Raw genomic sequence first — 14,734 nt, 5'->3', positions numbered from 1 at the left:
TGCTCTCTAGGCCCTGCCGCGGGGCTGGGACTCTGTAGGCCCGGGGTCCCAGCCAGGGCGTCTGGACCTTAGGCGCAGGCCTGCTGGGCGGCAGCGAAGTCTAGAGGCGGTCTGGAGGGCGCGGCGTGCCCTTGTTGTGCTCGGGATCGACAGGCCTGCGCCAGCGGCCGGCCAGTGTTGCCCAGCGCGCTGGTGGGGGCTACTCTCGGGTCACCAGGGGGTCATGCCCTGCGCTGTCCCCTGCCCTGCCTCTGCCCCAGGAAGACCCTAGCTCAAAGAGACAGAGCTGCGCCTTTGGAGCGAGCAGGGCGGGACAAGGAGAAGGAAAGGTGTGCCTGGAGGAAATCCCAGGGAAGAACTATCGGAGGTCAGGCCGAGAAGCCCAAGGCGAGGGCTAGGCGGCCGCCGCTGCTTTAGCAGCTGCTCGGGGCTGGAGCCGCCAGGGCTGCCGCCGCCGCCGCCGCCTCCTCGGGCGGGCGCGGGCGGGCGGGCGGGCGGAGTGGGGGACTCTCCGGGCGCTGACATTTGCAGGCTGCCCTCCTGATTGGTCCCCTCGCCGAGCTGCTCACGGGTTCATTCAACTGTTAAGCACCTCCCCGTCTCTCTAAAGGACATTATAATGCAAGAAGCCCCCCTTTTAACCACAAACCGAATTTTCTTTCATTTAGGTGATCTATATATATCTATATCGTATAGCTTATAGCTTATATCTATTTTAAATAACTTAAAGCCGCTAAAATTTGGGGGGGAACAGCTTTCACCCTGGAGCGGTGCGCGATGCTGTCTCACGCCGACCTCCTGGACGCCAGGCTAGGTGAGTGCGCGTCTCTCGCCCAGGCAGCCAGGAGAAGCCCGGGCAGGAAATTGTCAATTTGTTCCTTATTTTACCTTAATGTGCCCTAAACGGACTAATTTCTTTAAAAGTAATTGTGCTGCATTAAAGTTTAATTTGATTTAACAGAGTCTTTTAAAAAAATCTATGGAATATGTAGATCCAGAGGAGCTGGGAAATGTTACTTTTTGTTTTTCTTATTTTCTCTCTTTCCCCCTCCCCCTTATTATTTTTTTTTTAAGGGAACGACCTACCCCGTGATATTTTGTTTGGAGGCATTTTTCTTTCTCTCTTTTCTCCTCCTATTTGCGTTAATTTGAGATTTCTTTCTTCTCTTTTTCCCTCTCTTCCTCTCTCCCCACTACCTCTTTCTCTCTTCCTCGTCTGAGTATGGTTGAATTTGTAAAAATCGGTCTTGAAGGAGAAGCCGCTGCAGTAGAAGCGGATTTGCTAAGTGTGCTCACTGAGAAAGGAGAAAAGCCAGATTCATCCTCACGGGCATCCGGCCTGCAAAGGGACTCGTCATTGCCAGTGGCCGAGAGGAATGCGCCTTTTATTTCTCCGGAAAGAAAAGTTGAATTCTCTAAAGCTTGATTCACTGTTATGTCTAGAGAGTTTACTTGAGTTTCCTTAATGCTGTCTGGGTTACTGGGCTCAGGGTTTCCGGTTTGGGAATCTTTGGTGATGGATGTGACTCCATTTTCCAAACACTTTCTCTGATTTGAGGGGGAGGCGGAGCTGGTTTGGGTTGATTTCGGGAGGTGGAAAGCTTGGAGACTTATTCGTCTTCCGAGAAAGTGAGAGGGAATCAGCTGAGGGCCGGAGGTAGAGTTCGTCAGACTGCCTGAGCGCAGGTGGGGCAGCAACGAAGGAATCGTTTAATTTTTCTTCTTTCTTTTCTTTTCTTTTTTCCCTCCTGGTCGAAGGATATGCTCTCGGGTTGCTGGGGCACCAGGGGTACGGTTCATGAAAGGGACTCCGAGACATGTTTCATTGCCGGGACTGGGAGTGTTTCATTGTGGGAGAGAAGAAAGCATGTGCTGTTTACTACAGGACCCCGCGGCGGAGAGAGGGGAAAGGGCCGGGAGACGGTATTACAGCCTGGCTGTCCAAATCCTGGGGAACCCAGCTGAGCATCTCGGGAGATTGCTCCGTAGGGCGACCGCGGGCTCAGAGGGAGCCGAGGATGGGGCTGAAAAAGGACCGCGCGGGGAGAACAGCCCCTCCTGGCATGGCCAGGACAGTAGTGACCACCATCCCCTTGCCTCCTCAGGTATGAAAGATGCCGCCGAGCTTCTGGGCCACCGGGAGGCGGTGAAGTGTAGGCTGGGCGTGGGGGGCTCCGACCCCGGGGGCCATCCGGGGGACCTAGCGCCCAACTCCGACCCAGTCGAGGGAGCCACTCTGCTGCCCGGGGAGGACATCACCACAGTGGGCTCTACGCCGGCCTCTCTGGCGGTGAGCTCAAAGGACCCGGACAAGCAGCCGGGGCCCCAAGGTGGCCCGAACCCCAGCCAAGCAGGTCAGCAGCAGGGCCAACAGAAGCAGAAGCGCCACCGGACGCGCTTCACCCCGGCGCAGCTCAACGAGTTGGAGAGGAGCTTCGCCAAGACTCACTACCCCGACATCTTCATGCGCGAGGAGCTGGCGCTGCGTATCGGGCTGACGGAGTCCCGAGTGCAGGTACGCTGGGCTTGGGCGCCAGGGCAGAAGACAAGGAGGGGGCGGGTGGACTTGGGCAAAGGAAGCAGGGTCTTTCCTTCCCTTGCAGGGGTCCTGGGCTGCGCTTCCTCTACCTATGGTTTCCTGGGTCAAGTTAGCTCCTCTGCCCGCAAACTGGCCCCATCGATGGACAGACAGTGCCCCCATCTCCTTCCAGTATAGCCACATCCCCGCAGAAACTCCTCAAAAGCGAAGCCGGCGTCGTTCAATTGCTAGGTCTCTTCCTTCCTCCTGAGAAGGGAACCTCCGGGTCTCCCACCTTCTGTGTCTCCCAGGCGGCTAAGTCCAGCACGCGATTACACTCCAGCTCTCGTAATTGACAAGCATTTCATTATCCCCTAATGAGTTTGTGTTAAGAGTCTGGATAAATGGGAGAATGCAACAATTATACAGAAAACATGAAAAGGGAGAAAACAAGGCGAAATGGGCACATTTCAAAAAAGATCTACACCTGGGTTTTACGGTGTAGCTTTATTCTCCTGCTTATCACACTCCTGCTGCTCTCAGGCAAAACACCTCTAGCTGTGATGTTTACAAAGGCTTTGAACTTGGAGGCCTACCAATGCGCTGGGAGAGGCTGGAGCGATCCCCCACAGACTATGAGTCCTGGTTTTCCCTAAGGTAACTTGGGGAGTGGGGAGGAAAGAGGGCTTTCTTGTAGATCTCCGATTTGAAGAAAGGACATTTGGGGCAGGAAAGATTGACCGGCAATAGACAAAATCATTACTGACCCCTTGTTCTCATCCAACCCCCCTCCAAGTTGTAAATTACATGTGACTTAGAAAACCACACCTGTAAGTTTTTTGAAAATCGGGGAATAAAAGTATAAGTCCAATGCATCTCGGATTTTTTTCTGCTTTTTAGAAGAATGAAAACATTATGTCAAATATTTTATAGACAGGTGCTGGAGGTGAAAGTACAAGACGCGCGCTTAGTCTTGAGCTATCCAGGGTTCTGAAAACCTTCCTTTCCTGTCTTGGACGTGGTATTTTCTGTTCCTTACCCTGGGTGTTGATCTCAGCTCTGGCTGCTTTTACAAATTTTAAATATCTTCGCCTTACAAATTTTAAACATCAAAGTTTAAAGATCTCAGTTACTTTACATTTGATCTAAGAAGAGCCAAGAGTGTCCTTAATCATGGTGTTGAGTTTTTCTGTCTCCATTCTGCATTTTAAAGATAGTCTAACCTGGAAAAATAGCATATGCTTCTGTTTTAAATAGTCAGCAAAAACTGTCATTAGGGACTTAAAGTGGTCAAATTAATATAGTAATATTCAGGGTATAACATAGATTAACATTTTTACTCAGTGTAAGTCTGGGTGGTTTCCTTAGTGAACTCTGGAAGCCCTGAATCATGGGCCATTGAAATTAAGCATCAAAGGCATGTTAATTGCATTGTGCAGAAATATATTACTAGTGCTCTTAAATTTTTTTTACCTCACACCTCTTTTAAATCTTTTGAAATTGAGTTCAAATCTTAACAGAAATATACAATTTCAATATTTCCATTACCGTTCATAATAGTACTGGCTTGTTAAAATCCTGTCGGTTCAAAATTCATAAATTTTTTGTCACTCAAGAGAAATGCTATACAATAATTTTTATTTTAAAGACTAAAATGCTGTTGCTTAACCTAGGCTTACTAGTAATTAGTTTGAATTAAAATAGAACTTAGGACCACAAATAAAATATAATTGGACAACTGACTTTATGAAAAAAGAAAATGAGGTCTATTAAACTTTATTAGGTCTTCCAAAGGTTAATGGCAGTGATTCTTTTAATATAAAAAGTTGTAAATGAAATAAAACACAAACTATGTAATAGAAACAGTAATTTTCAAGAAGTACACAAAAGAATAATCAAGAAGAATAGAGACAAAGTACTTTAATTGTTCTAACATAATGTTCAACCAAAGATAATAGCTTGATGTTGCTGATAGGAACAATTTAATAGAATGGCAATTTCAATATTTTTAAAAATAATGTTCCATAGTTTAAAAAGTAATCAGATCAACATAACCTTCTTAATTAACATTTCAAAATGATTAACATTATGTAATGTAAGCAAAAATAATTTATGTAAAATGTATTTACTTCTCAATTCATTGTATGGTTGCTCCTTGACCAAATTCAAATTAAATAGTAATTGGTTTATGTTCTTATATGATGAGTACTTCATAGTTTTCTATATAGTTAACAGATTGCCACACATTCTTTTCAGTATGTGGGGCCACTGCACTGATTAAAAATGATCTAAACATTTAATTTATTGCAATTGTATGTTTTTAAAGATACTTTTTGATTTTAGACTAAATGATCTAAAATACGTATTTTTATCTATATCTGGCATATATCATACTTTTAAGTATTTATTAAAGCACCTCTACTCACACGGAGGCCAATTCCATGTCTGATATCGCTCCTCTTTTCTGGCTAGTATAATAAAACCATTCCTTTTATAGCATGCCATTATTAGAAACCAATTTCAGAATTATTTATAACCGGGAATGGCTTATTAAGCAGCAATGCGAGAATCATGCAAATTACGCGATCAAATGCAATATAATAAGCATAATCATTAGTCTCTAGCACGGATTAATTAACTTTCAATATTTTATTTACATAAAAACCAAATCAGTGAAATAACTTCTGCACAGCCAGGCTTGCCTTTCAATATTTTATACGAACAAAAATAATGTGCTGTAATTCCATTGACCGTGTCCCCCAGAATGGCCCTGTCACCTGCCACATCTTAATAGGGGGACAAGCCAAGAGTATTTTCTAGTTTTCTAATGGAATGAGAAATTGCATTTTCTTCCTCTCCCAGCACTATTAAAGTGTAATGAATTCGGCCCAGAGTTCACGGCTGGCTGATCGAAATGAACCTGAGATCTAGGCTTTAATACAGCTCCCCAGATTTCCTCCCAAATCTTCACATTAATCATTTGCTGGATTCCAATGAGATCTTCATAAAGCATTTGCTTCGAGGGGGAAAAAAGTAATATTCTCTCTTTCTCCCTCTCTTTCTCTATTTCTGAGCCATTTATAGGTGGGGAATTAAACGGGCTATATATTTTAAAATACATTTACAGTATGTCTATATTACTGTAAGAGCAGATATCATGAAAGTGGATTTTTAAATTCCAACCTCCATTAGATTCTCACTGTTGTATTAAGCATTTTCTGAGAAGAGCTGCATTTCAAACTGAGTACAAAGTTGGCCATGGCTGCGGTTAATATATTTCCTGGAGTTGTCATCTCTGCATTCTCAAAATCTCCCTTAGGTTTTACCTGCATTTTAATCTGTCATGCTCTAGTTTTCAAGTGGAAACATTCACATTTTAAAAACATATGCATCATAGCTTGGAACGGAGGTGCTCAGACCCCATGCAGATTTTTTTTCCCAACCGCAGTAAGCCATGAAACATAGAAAATTTTGTAGCCATTATTTGACTACTAACCCTCAAACAAAATTGAGCATGATTTTTCGATTATTTCTATAATATTTAGTTCTTCAAGAGCTGTTCTTTTCCGCTTGGGCCTGAGATTCAGAAACCTTTCTGGCAGGCATGTTTTTTACTGAGATTCTTCAGGGTAATTTCTCCCCCCTTTCTTCTGCTTTTTTTCCCAGTCCCCCACCCCGTGCCCACCCCAAACATTCAGACATTTCGGGATTCACTGACATTAGCAAGGTGATAGGAACCGGTATTCATAGACATCTTTCAAAATGTATCCGGGTGCGGAGTGTGAGGTGTGGAGACTGTCTGGACACAGACACCGTCCCTTGTCCAGGGCTCCATCCGGTCCAGCCTTGGATGGGTAATGCAAAGCGACCTCTGGCAGCAGTTCTCGCTATGCTTTCCTGGGCTCCTGTGGGTTGCTCTCCGCAGAAGGCCGCTAACAGCTCAATCCGCCGCCTGCCACGTCGATCCCAGCGTGCACCTAGGGTTCTGCTGCCTCATTAATCCGCCGCGCCACCAGCTCAAGGGGCTTTAGCAGGGAAAGGACCCAACAGCTTTACCCAATCCGGACACTGGAGTAGGCGGAAACATGGGAAGTGGGGTAGAAACCAGAGAAAGATAAGGTGGTGGGCGACGGGATAGAAAGGCCAGAGCCAGCCCAAAAGCGGGAGAGGATTCTAGATTGCAATGCCGTTCACATTGGTAAATAGAGAGTGCACGGGTGTGAACAAACCATTGTGCATAGCCGGTTTACCGGGAAAGGCGGTCAGGTACTCATACTCATGATGCTTTTGTTTGCGGAATAAACACTGAATAGCTTGGATTAACGCATTACCTTTTGGCCATGAATATGGTGGTCAAATTGCGTTGGCCAAATGATGAGAAAATTCAATCAGTACCTGAGCTGTGTCCCACATCATTTATATTTATGCATAGTAAGCCTCCAACTGACTAATGTTAAACTGTAAACCTGCCAAGTGGGCATGCTGGCATTTTTCTTTAAATAAAAAGATCAAATTTAAATATGGGGCAAGGGGATGTTATCTTGGTCAGGCAGTTTACTTGATATCTTTCAGGAAGAGCCCTTCCTTCCCCTGTGGTGGTGAATTTGACATTCATAGACAAATTTGTCTGGTAAGGTCTGAACTTCCAGGGTCACTGTTAAGAAAGAACTAATAGGCTCACTTTGGAGTATATTTTATAAAACACATCTCCTTTAAAAAGACATCTGGGTTTGTCTAAGCAAAATTAAATTTGATTCATACCTAGTGTGAGCTTTACACTTGACTTCTTTTAGTTTGTAGTGGTCAGAAAATTTGCTTTTAGTTTATAGATGAAACGAGGGGTGGGGTGGGGCTGAGGGAATTGGAGGCCTTGTTATTTGGGATCCTCAGTAAGTTTCTGAAAATAATAGATTTGAAGGCCTTGAGGCTTAGGGCTCTGGCAGCAGGTTCCAGCACACTTGCATAGCCCAGATAAAGGTACCCTTAGAGGGGCTTGAGAATGAGGCACGGACTTGTGGCAGCGGTACCAGTCGCTATGAATCAGAAGTCACGGTGGCGACCCAAACAACACTGTAACTCAGTGGCGCTCGCTTTCCCACACGGATCACTATATTTACCTCTCTGCTCTGTCATCCATGGCGTTAGGGGTTCTCCTTTGTCTTTCGATTTTGGAACTGGCTATGTCATCCACGGCCCTTCATCAATTTCCAAAGTTACAGCGTTTCAGAAAATTCTATACCCCATCATTGTTATAAGGCACGCTATTAAGCCACATGGGTACGCAAGTTTATCTTCATTTGTACACCTGTGGGTCCAGCCTTGACACATGCCTGCCTGCAGACCTGTGCATCTAAGCAGCGAACAGAAGGTGCCAGCGTGCAGGGGCGTGGTGAATACTGCGCATGGTGTATGTTTGCACCGTGTGTAAGCGCTCCGGGGCACGATCACTCAGGACCCCGGGAGTTGGCGCCCGGTGGATGCAAGGGGCGACGGTTGATTCCAGCTGGTGGAGAAGCAGGGTCACCGGCTGGGTGCGGGGGCCGTGCCGGGCCGATGGCCCTTTTTCGGCCTGGAGCTGAGTGGGTGGACCTGACGCGGGTTTCTAGGGCTCAAGCCCCCGCCCCTCCTGGCCCGCCCGCCGGCTAACAGCGCCCTGTGTGTCTCCCGCCCTGCCCGCTCCAGGTCTGGTTCCAGAACCGGCGCGCTAAGTGGAAGAAGCGCAAGAAGACCACCAACGTGTTCCGTGCGCCGGGGACGCTGCTGCCCACGCCAGGCCTGCCTCAGTTCCCGTCGGCCGCCGCCGCCGCCGCCGCCGCCATGGGCGACAGCCTGTGCTCTTTCCATGCCAACGACACCCGCTGGGCGGCAGCCGCCATGCCGGGAGTGTCGCAGCTGCCGCTACCGCCGGCGCTGGGCAGGCAGCAAGCCATGGCACAGTCGCTGTCCCAGTGCAGCCTGGCGGCCGGGCCGCCGCCCAACTCCATGGGCCTGTCCAACAGCTTGGCGGGCTCCAACGGCGCGGGGCTGCAGTCGCACCTCTACCAGCCTGCCTTTCCCGGCATGGTGCCCGCCTCCCTCCCCGGCCCCAGCAACGTCTCCGGCTCGCCCCAGCTCTGCAGCTCCCCGGACAGCAGCGACGTGTGGCGGGGCACGAGCATCGCCTCCCTCCGCCGCAAGGCGCTAGAGCACACAGTCTCCATGAGCTTCACTTAATGCAGCCGCGCCCGGCCCGCTCCGCCCCCCGGCACCGCCCCCAGGTCCGCCCCGAGGCCCTGGCGGCAAGCGCTCGGGCCCCAGCTCGGGCCCTGGCCCGGGCGCCCCGCCCCCGGCCCCGGCCCCGGCCCCGGCCCCGGCCCCCTGCTCCTTCCCCCTCCAGGCCTCTGCCACCTCTCGCTTGGTTCTTTCCCTTGTCCTCCACTCTCCCGGGCTCACCCCCAAGCCCCAGCCCGCGAGGCCGCCCCTCCGCCTGACTTCGCTCCCCCCAGCCTCCCCAAAGCCCCCTCCCCGTCTCACGCAGCTCCTCCCTCCTCCCGGTCTCTAGCGCCTCACCCCACCCTTTCCCGCTACCCGCGGCCTTCCCGCTCGCACTCTTCGTGCTCGCGCCCTCCTCACGGCCTTCTGACTGGCTGCATTCCCATCCACACCTTCTACACAACGCCTGCGGCCCCCTCGCCCACCGCCTCCCGTCCGGTCCCTTCTTTGCCCGCACCTCACGCCCCTCCTCCCGCGCCCTGCAAAAAGCATCCTTCCCGTCATTTTACTTACCAGGGAGTAGACTCAGGATCTGAAATCAGACACCAATGGACTGGTTTGTGGGCAGAAATACACACACTCGCACTCTCGCTCACTCTCAGACACTACACACACGCGCTTACACACACATACACAGTGCACCTAGGTCACACACGGACGTGTTCAAGGGACAGCACAATGTTAGGGATTTTTGTCTTAAAGGAGGACAAGCATCTACTACCAACCGCCTCATCTGAGGACCCAACAGATTACAATTTGATTTATCCTTGTATTCTTGCTCCGAACGCCTTTCTTTCTTTCCTCTCCCACCACCCGTTCCTTGCCCTGTGTACCCAGTCACATCCATGCAGCCCTGTACTGGCTTGCAAAAGAACGCTTTTATTTCATCTTTCTTTTATTTTCTTAAGCACAACTGTGTGCGGGTATTGAGGGAAAGGCTTCTCAGGAGGAACATAACAGTGGATTGGGTGGCTGGAGTAGACTAAAGCAGTCATGTGATGAAAAGGTGATCTTACCCATTTTGATAAGTCTTTATAAGGAAGAATAAAATAAACATGTAAGAAAATTTTCCTTTTGTAAAAGCAAAAGCCACATCTCTTTTCTGGATCCTTCAAGACTGGGGTTTGTTTGCTTCCTTTTTCCGTTTCTCTCTCCTCGCTGCTCTGTGCCCTTGGTTGTTTTGTGGTCGTCCTGTCGTTCCTCGTGCCCCTCGGCCACCCCTCCCCCCGCCCCGGACCCTGCTGGCCGCCGCTGGGTGCACTCGGACATCTACAACCCTGCAACTTTGTACAGAGAAAACACAATCAGCTTTTTCTGCATGTGCTGGTCAAATCCAAACCCAGAGAACAGAAGCGCTTTCGAAGAATGAACAAACATGTGAAATAGGATGTTTTGTGTAGATAAAGCATTCTTGTTACATACTGGTCAATTTGTGATATGTTTTAACTTATTGTCTGTGCTTATTTATGGAATCTGGTTTTCTTAATAAATGTTTGAGCTAATATAAAGCATATTATTTGACTTTTCCGGACAAGTTTATATCAACTTAAATGTAAATGGATAAAATAAAATCATTTTCAGTATGTGATATGGAGAATAATGGGTTTTGGTGTGACTTTGAATGGCGGAAGGGTCTCGTGGTGGGGGAAGGGAAGAGAACTCTTCCATGAGGTTCTCAACTCGCGCTCAGTCGGCGGGATCCCCACTTTTGGGACGCGTCCTAGTAGGCTTGGGTTCAGTTGCCTGGTTGCCCAGCAGCCTAGGCAGCACGCACCCACACGGCGTTCGGCTCCTCAGGCCCGGCCTGGAGTCGCGCGGCCCGCAGGCCGGAAGTGAGAAGCCGCGCAGTGATCTCCTCACGCGAGTTCGAGGCCTCGCGAGGCTTCGGATCGACCCCGGTACCTCCCGAGCCCGAGATGGGCCTACGGGCAGAGCTTCCCGCCCTAAACGCAGGGCACGAGAGTTGATATGCTTCAGGCGTGAACCGTTTCCCTCGGACAAAGGAGCTGACGGCAACCCTCGCCGGGCTGCGTCCGGAAGGACCACCGTGAAGGAAGCGTGGAGACCGGGAGCTCTGCAGTCTAGCGTCGCCCAGAGCCGCGTGTGGCCCCAGGTACGCTGTGGACGAGAGAGGCCCGGGGCTCCTCCCTTGGCGCCTAGGCCTCGAGGCCGTCCGAAAGAGGCGGCCCGGCCCCTTTGCTCCGGCGGATCCAGGTGGGGGCAAACGGCATGGCGGGAGAAGGGTGTCCAGGGCGGCCTGGCAGCGGGTCGGAACTTCTCAGGCTTTCCCCTGCGAGACTGCTCTGGTTTTCTCAGGGTCCATCTTTGGGTCGAGCTAACCTCAACTTTAGTCACGTGCTCAGTTCAAACTAAGTGGTAGTGAAAAATGGCTTTTTTTCCCTGTATAATGAGCTGGAAGGTTGCAGGTGTGTTTTAAACTTGGAGGCGAGTCGGTATCGCAGGTTTTCTTTGGAAGAAATCAACCTTGTGGTGTGAATTTTAATGGTTATTATAGGCATTAGAATGCACCTTTTCCCATGGGAAGATTTCTCAGTTGGTTGCCACAGAATGGAAACCCTAAAAAACACCCTTGTCCTAGACTACAATTTCATACCATTGGGAGCCGTTGTAGTTGTTACTCAACTGTTTAAGGAACTGTTGTAATTGTTACTAAACTAAGAGAACACTGGAATCTCCTGGAAGGTGAGGACAAAAAGGCATGATTTTCTATGGTAATGAAAAATCATTTGTTCATGTTACCTTAGGAATTTTAATTAGAGATATTCAATAAAATTGGTGGGTGGGTTCACAGAATATTTCAATTCTACATTTTCTAAGGGTATATTTAATATAATGTTAAAATAGTAAAGAGGATAAAAACAGGCTCATTTGGGATTTCATATAAAAGTGGAACATTTCTATGTTTTAGAACTCACCCTAGATTTTAATTTAGCAGCATAATAACCAAATTTCTAAAATATCTGTAGATGAAAAATACTTTTCCTTGTTTTTACATTTTGTCATATTCTCCCTTGGCTTAGATTAGTGCTCTTTTTTTTTTTTTTAAACCTGAAATTGTGGAAACTGTAATCTCAAGTCCCATTTAAGAGATCAGTACAAATCACAGATTGTTTCACCAGTGAGCATGGAAGGTTGTTTACAAGGATGCTAATTTTACAGCTTTTTTATGCTGCTATAAAACATAACTTTATGATGTAGGAATGCAATAAAGGATGCTAAGTGGGATCTTTAAAAATCGTATTTCTGAAAGGCAAGGGAAATGGGATCTTTCATTTGAAAAAAAAATGGGCCAACTCAGAACACTGATGAGAAGTTGCAAATCAACTGAAGTGATAGATGCTTTCAAAGATACTTATATTTCATAATATAGTGGTTATTTATCAATATTATAATGAAAGTATACAGAGTTTTTCACTTGACCTGACTCTGGAAATTTGTTTCTATGGCAATAGATTTTTGTATTAAGAATTCTGAACATTTTAATGTCATATATGCCGTTAGCATAAGGGAAGGCAACCTGGTCTAAATTGTTAAGGTTGACAGTTTAGCAAAGATAAAAAGCAGTGAGAATCACAATCACAAGCCTAAAAGATTTCTATATTTTGAGAGAGAAAAAAAATAACAACAGTGATGCTTCATATTACTTTTTTACTCCTTATCAGCAGCAATTCTGACTCAAAACTGTTAAAGTCATAAAAATAACTAATTACATTTAATAAGGTAATAAAGACAATAATGATGAATAATATCAGAGTACAGGGTAGATAAGTACAACATGTTAGATGTCCTGCATCTAATGAATTGTACTTTTTACTGAGTAGTCTTTTTGGCATTGAATACTGTCACCACCACATGCTAGCTAGAAAAAGTCAAAGGCTATTATGATGTAATTATATGATTGATTTATTTGAGTACACATTTTCATCCTTGTATCTTTATTTTCTCCTCAATATTGGTACTAAATATCATACATGGCATGCAAGGGATGTCATAGTAATGATGTTGCACTTAGTTTACCTTTTGTTGATGGTGGAAGAAATAGGTTATAGGAATTCAACCTACTAAAGATGATGTTAGGGATTGAATAGAAAATAGGATGCAGAGCAATTTGGGTAAATCAAGGTAGACGTAAATGGAAAATATTGAGGAAGTTCTAACTTTGGGGCAGTTTATGTTTGACGTTGTCAATGACTGCTTACCCTGAAAATGAAAATGTTTTTAATTTGTGTTGTGGACTTTACGTATTAATTTTTAGGATAAAGAAAAAACTTAGCCCACAAAGATGTGTCTTCTAGTAATGGCAGTAGTTAACCTGTCAGTTGAAAGAATGTAACCTTCCTTTTCTCCCTTTCATGACATAAAGGTAATCTCATCTGAGGGCATTTATGTGAAGAAATAACAGCATGGCATAGTGAAACTACTGGCTCATTAATCCTGGCATCTACTTCCTACAGGCTTCCTTGATTAGTTAGATTCATTCATCGGGCATTTCGGAGTTTTTGATTTGTCACCATTGGCTAGGTTCACTGACTTCAGGCTAAATTGAGCCAGAAGCAATGTTTATTAGTAATTTTGTAGTACAGGCTACCCTAATAATTCAGCCCAAATATCTCATCTGAAGAATATCCATTCACCCTCGCCTTTAATGTGGGTTGCAGCTGTGTTCATAAGGAATTGAAAGAACACAAGTGATTGGGCATGTATTTTCTAAATTAGTAATATGATGGCTAATAGCTGTAAACCCATCTTCGTATCCAGTGCAGAAATTATGATTCATTTTTAAAATGAAAGCAGCAACAAAGGCGGGCACCCCCTGCCTGGCTCTGTGCTAACTCTCATCAGTGCAGAGCATTTGGTACGGGAACCATGGCCTATTTACATGTGATCATTACAGAGAGAACAATGCTTTTCGCTTTTCCTCATGCATGCTCTATCAAAACAGCGCATGGATTTATAAGACTTACTAGAAAATGCTTTTAAGGAATTTCAGGCATGAGCTACACAGAGGGCCCTCTTTTGATTTTGACGATGTCATAATCAGTCTATAAGGGGGCATGATTAGTTGTTTGTGCAGTTAAGCTGCATCTTCCATCCACATTATCAAATATCCCATATATCCAAGTTTCCATCTTTAAAGCCACCTTGGATTTGAGATACACTTGCTGCAGTTGCTCCTGCTGCCACAATTCTTCTTAATTCTGAGTTGAAGTAATTCACAAGTACCAGGAAATATATAATTAACCCACATGACACATGTAGTATATGTTCTTTATATCTTTCATTGAAATATCACAGGACTTTACATGCTTTTATTCACAGTCCTTATTGAATCTATTTAAGATGAACCCAAACAATGTCTGGTTAAGAACCCCTAGAAGCCCTTAGTAGTGAAAAGATTATATGTGATTCTTATGAAATTAGAAATACTAAATTGTAAAACAGAAAACATAGGTATACTAAAATTAAATAAGTTCTTTCTAGATTTTCTAATTGCAGAATTCTGAATGAGTTCATTGAAGCTGAATTGGTCTCTCTTTTTGCTGCCCTTGCTTTATTAGTTATCACATGCTTAGTCTGCCTAGTTAGGCAGCTACTCCAACACTGATTTCAGAAATAATGTTTTCTGATGGTATTTATTATTCTTCCTCCAGTATGTTACATTTGAACCCCGTTTTTCAGTTTATAGAGCACATTATCTCATTTAAATCATCATGGCATCTTTATGAAGTAGATATTCTGTATTTTACAGATGAAGAAATTGAGACTCATAGAGGTTAAGTAACTTGCCCAATGTCACATACCTAGTAAGTGGGAGAGATCATTCTTTTAAGGTGGTCTTCAGATCTTTTAGCAATAATATTGTGTATGTAACATGTAGATGCTGCTCTTATTCTTAAGGGAAGAAACTAAATAACTTCCCTTACTTAGAAGTTTAACAATCCA

General features: G+C 45.8%; 1 protein-coding gene across 5 annotated transcripts; it reads left to right on the top strand.

Moving 5' to 3' along the window:
- The first annotated feature begins 648 nt into the window (after positions 1-648).
- On the top strand, positions 649-8,767 carry OTP (orthopedia homeobox). 5 transcript variants are annotated; one of them, XM_060091772.1, is made up of 4 exons: positions 649-814; positions 1,759-1,923; positions 2,106-2,515; positions 8,201-8,767. In XM_060091772.1, exons 2-4 carry the CDS (start codon positions 1,818-1,820, stop codon positions 8,729-8,731), a joined length of 1,047 nt encoding a protein of 348 aa, XP_059947755.1. In that variant the 5' UTR covers positions 649-814; positions 1,759-1,817; the 3' UTR covers positions 8,732-8,767. The 5 variants fall into 5 exon arrangements, with proteins under 5 accessions (XP_059947755.1, XP_059947756.1, XP_059947754.1 ...); XM_060091773.1 differs by lacking the exon at positions 1,759-1,923; XM_060091771.1 differs by having other exon boundaries at positions 1,759-2,515.
- The last annotated feature ends 5,967 nt before the right edge of the window (positions 8,768-14,734 follow it).

Source organism: Mesoplodon densirostris, chromosome 3 (genome assembly GCF_025265405.1).
Source record: "Mesoplodon densirostris isolate mMesDen1 chromosome 3, mMesDen1 primary haplotype, whole genome shotgun sequence".
NCBI lineage: Eukaryota > Metazoa > Chordata > Mammalia > Artiodactyla > Ziphiidae > Mesoplodon > Mesoplodon densirostris.
Note: the sequence above shows the minus strand (reverse complement) of the source record. Positions and strands in the feature narration are given on the sequence as shown.

Coding starts and splice junctions, on each gene's coding strand:
- OTP (XM_060091771.1), top strand. CDS start 1,799: ATGAAAGGGACTCCGAGACATGTTTCATTGCCGGGACTGGGAGTGTTT. Junction 2,516..8,200: donor TGACGGAGTCCCGAGTGCAG/GTACGCTGGGCT, acceptor TGCCCGCTCCAG/GTCTGGTTCCAGAACCGGCG.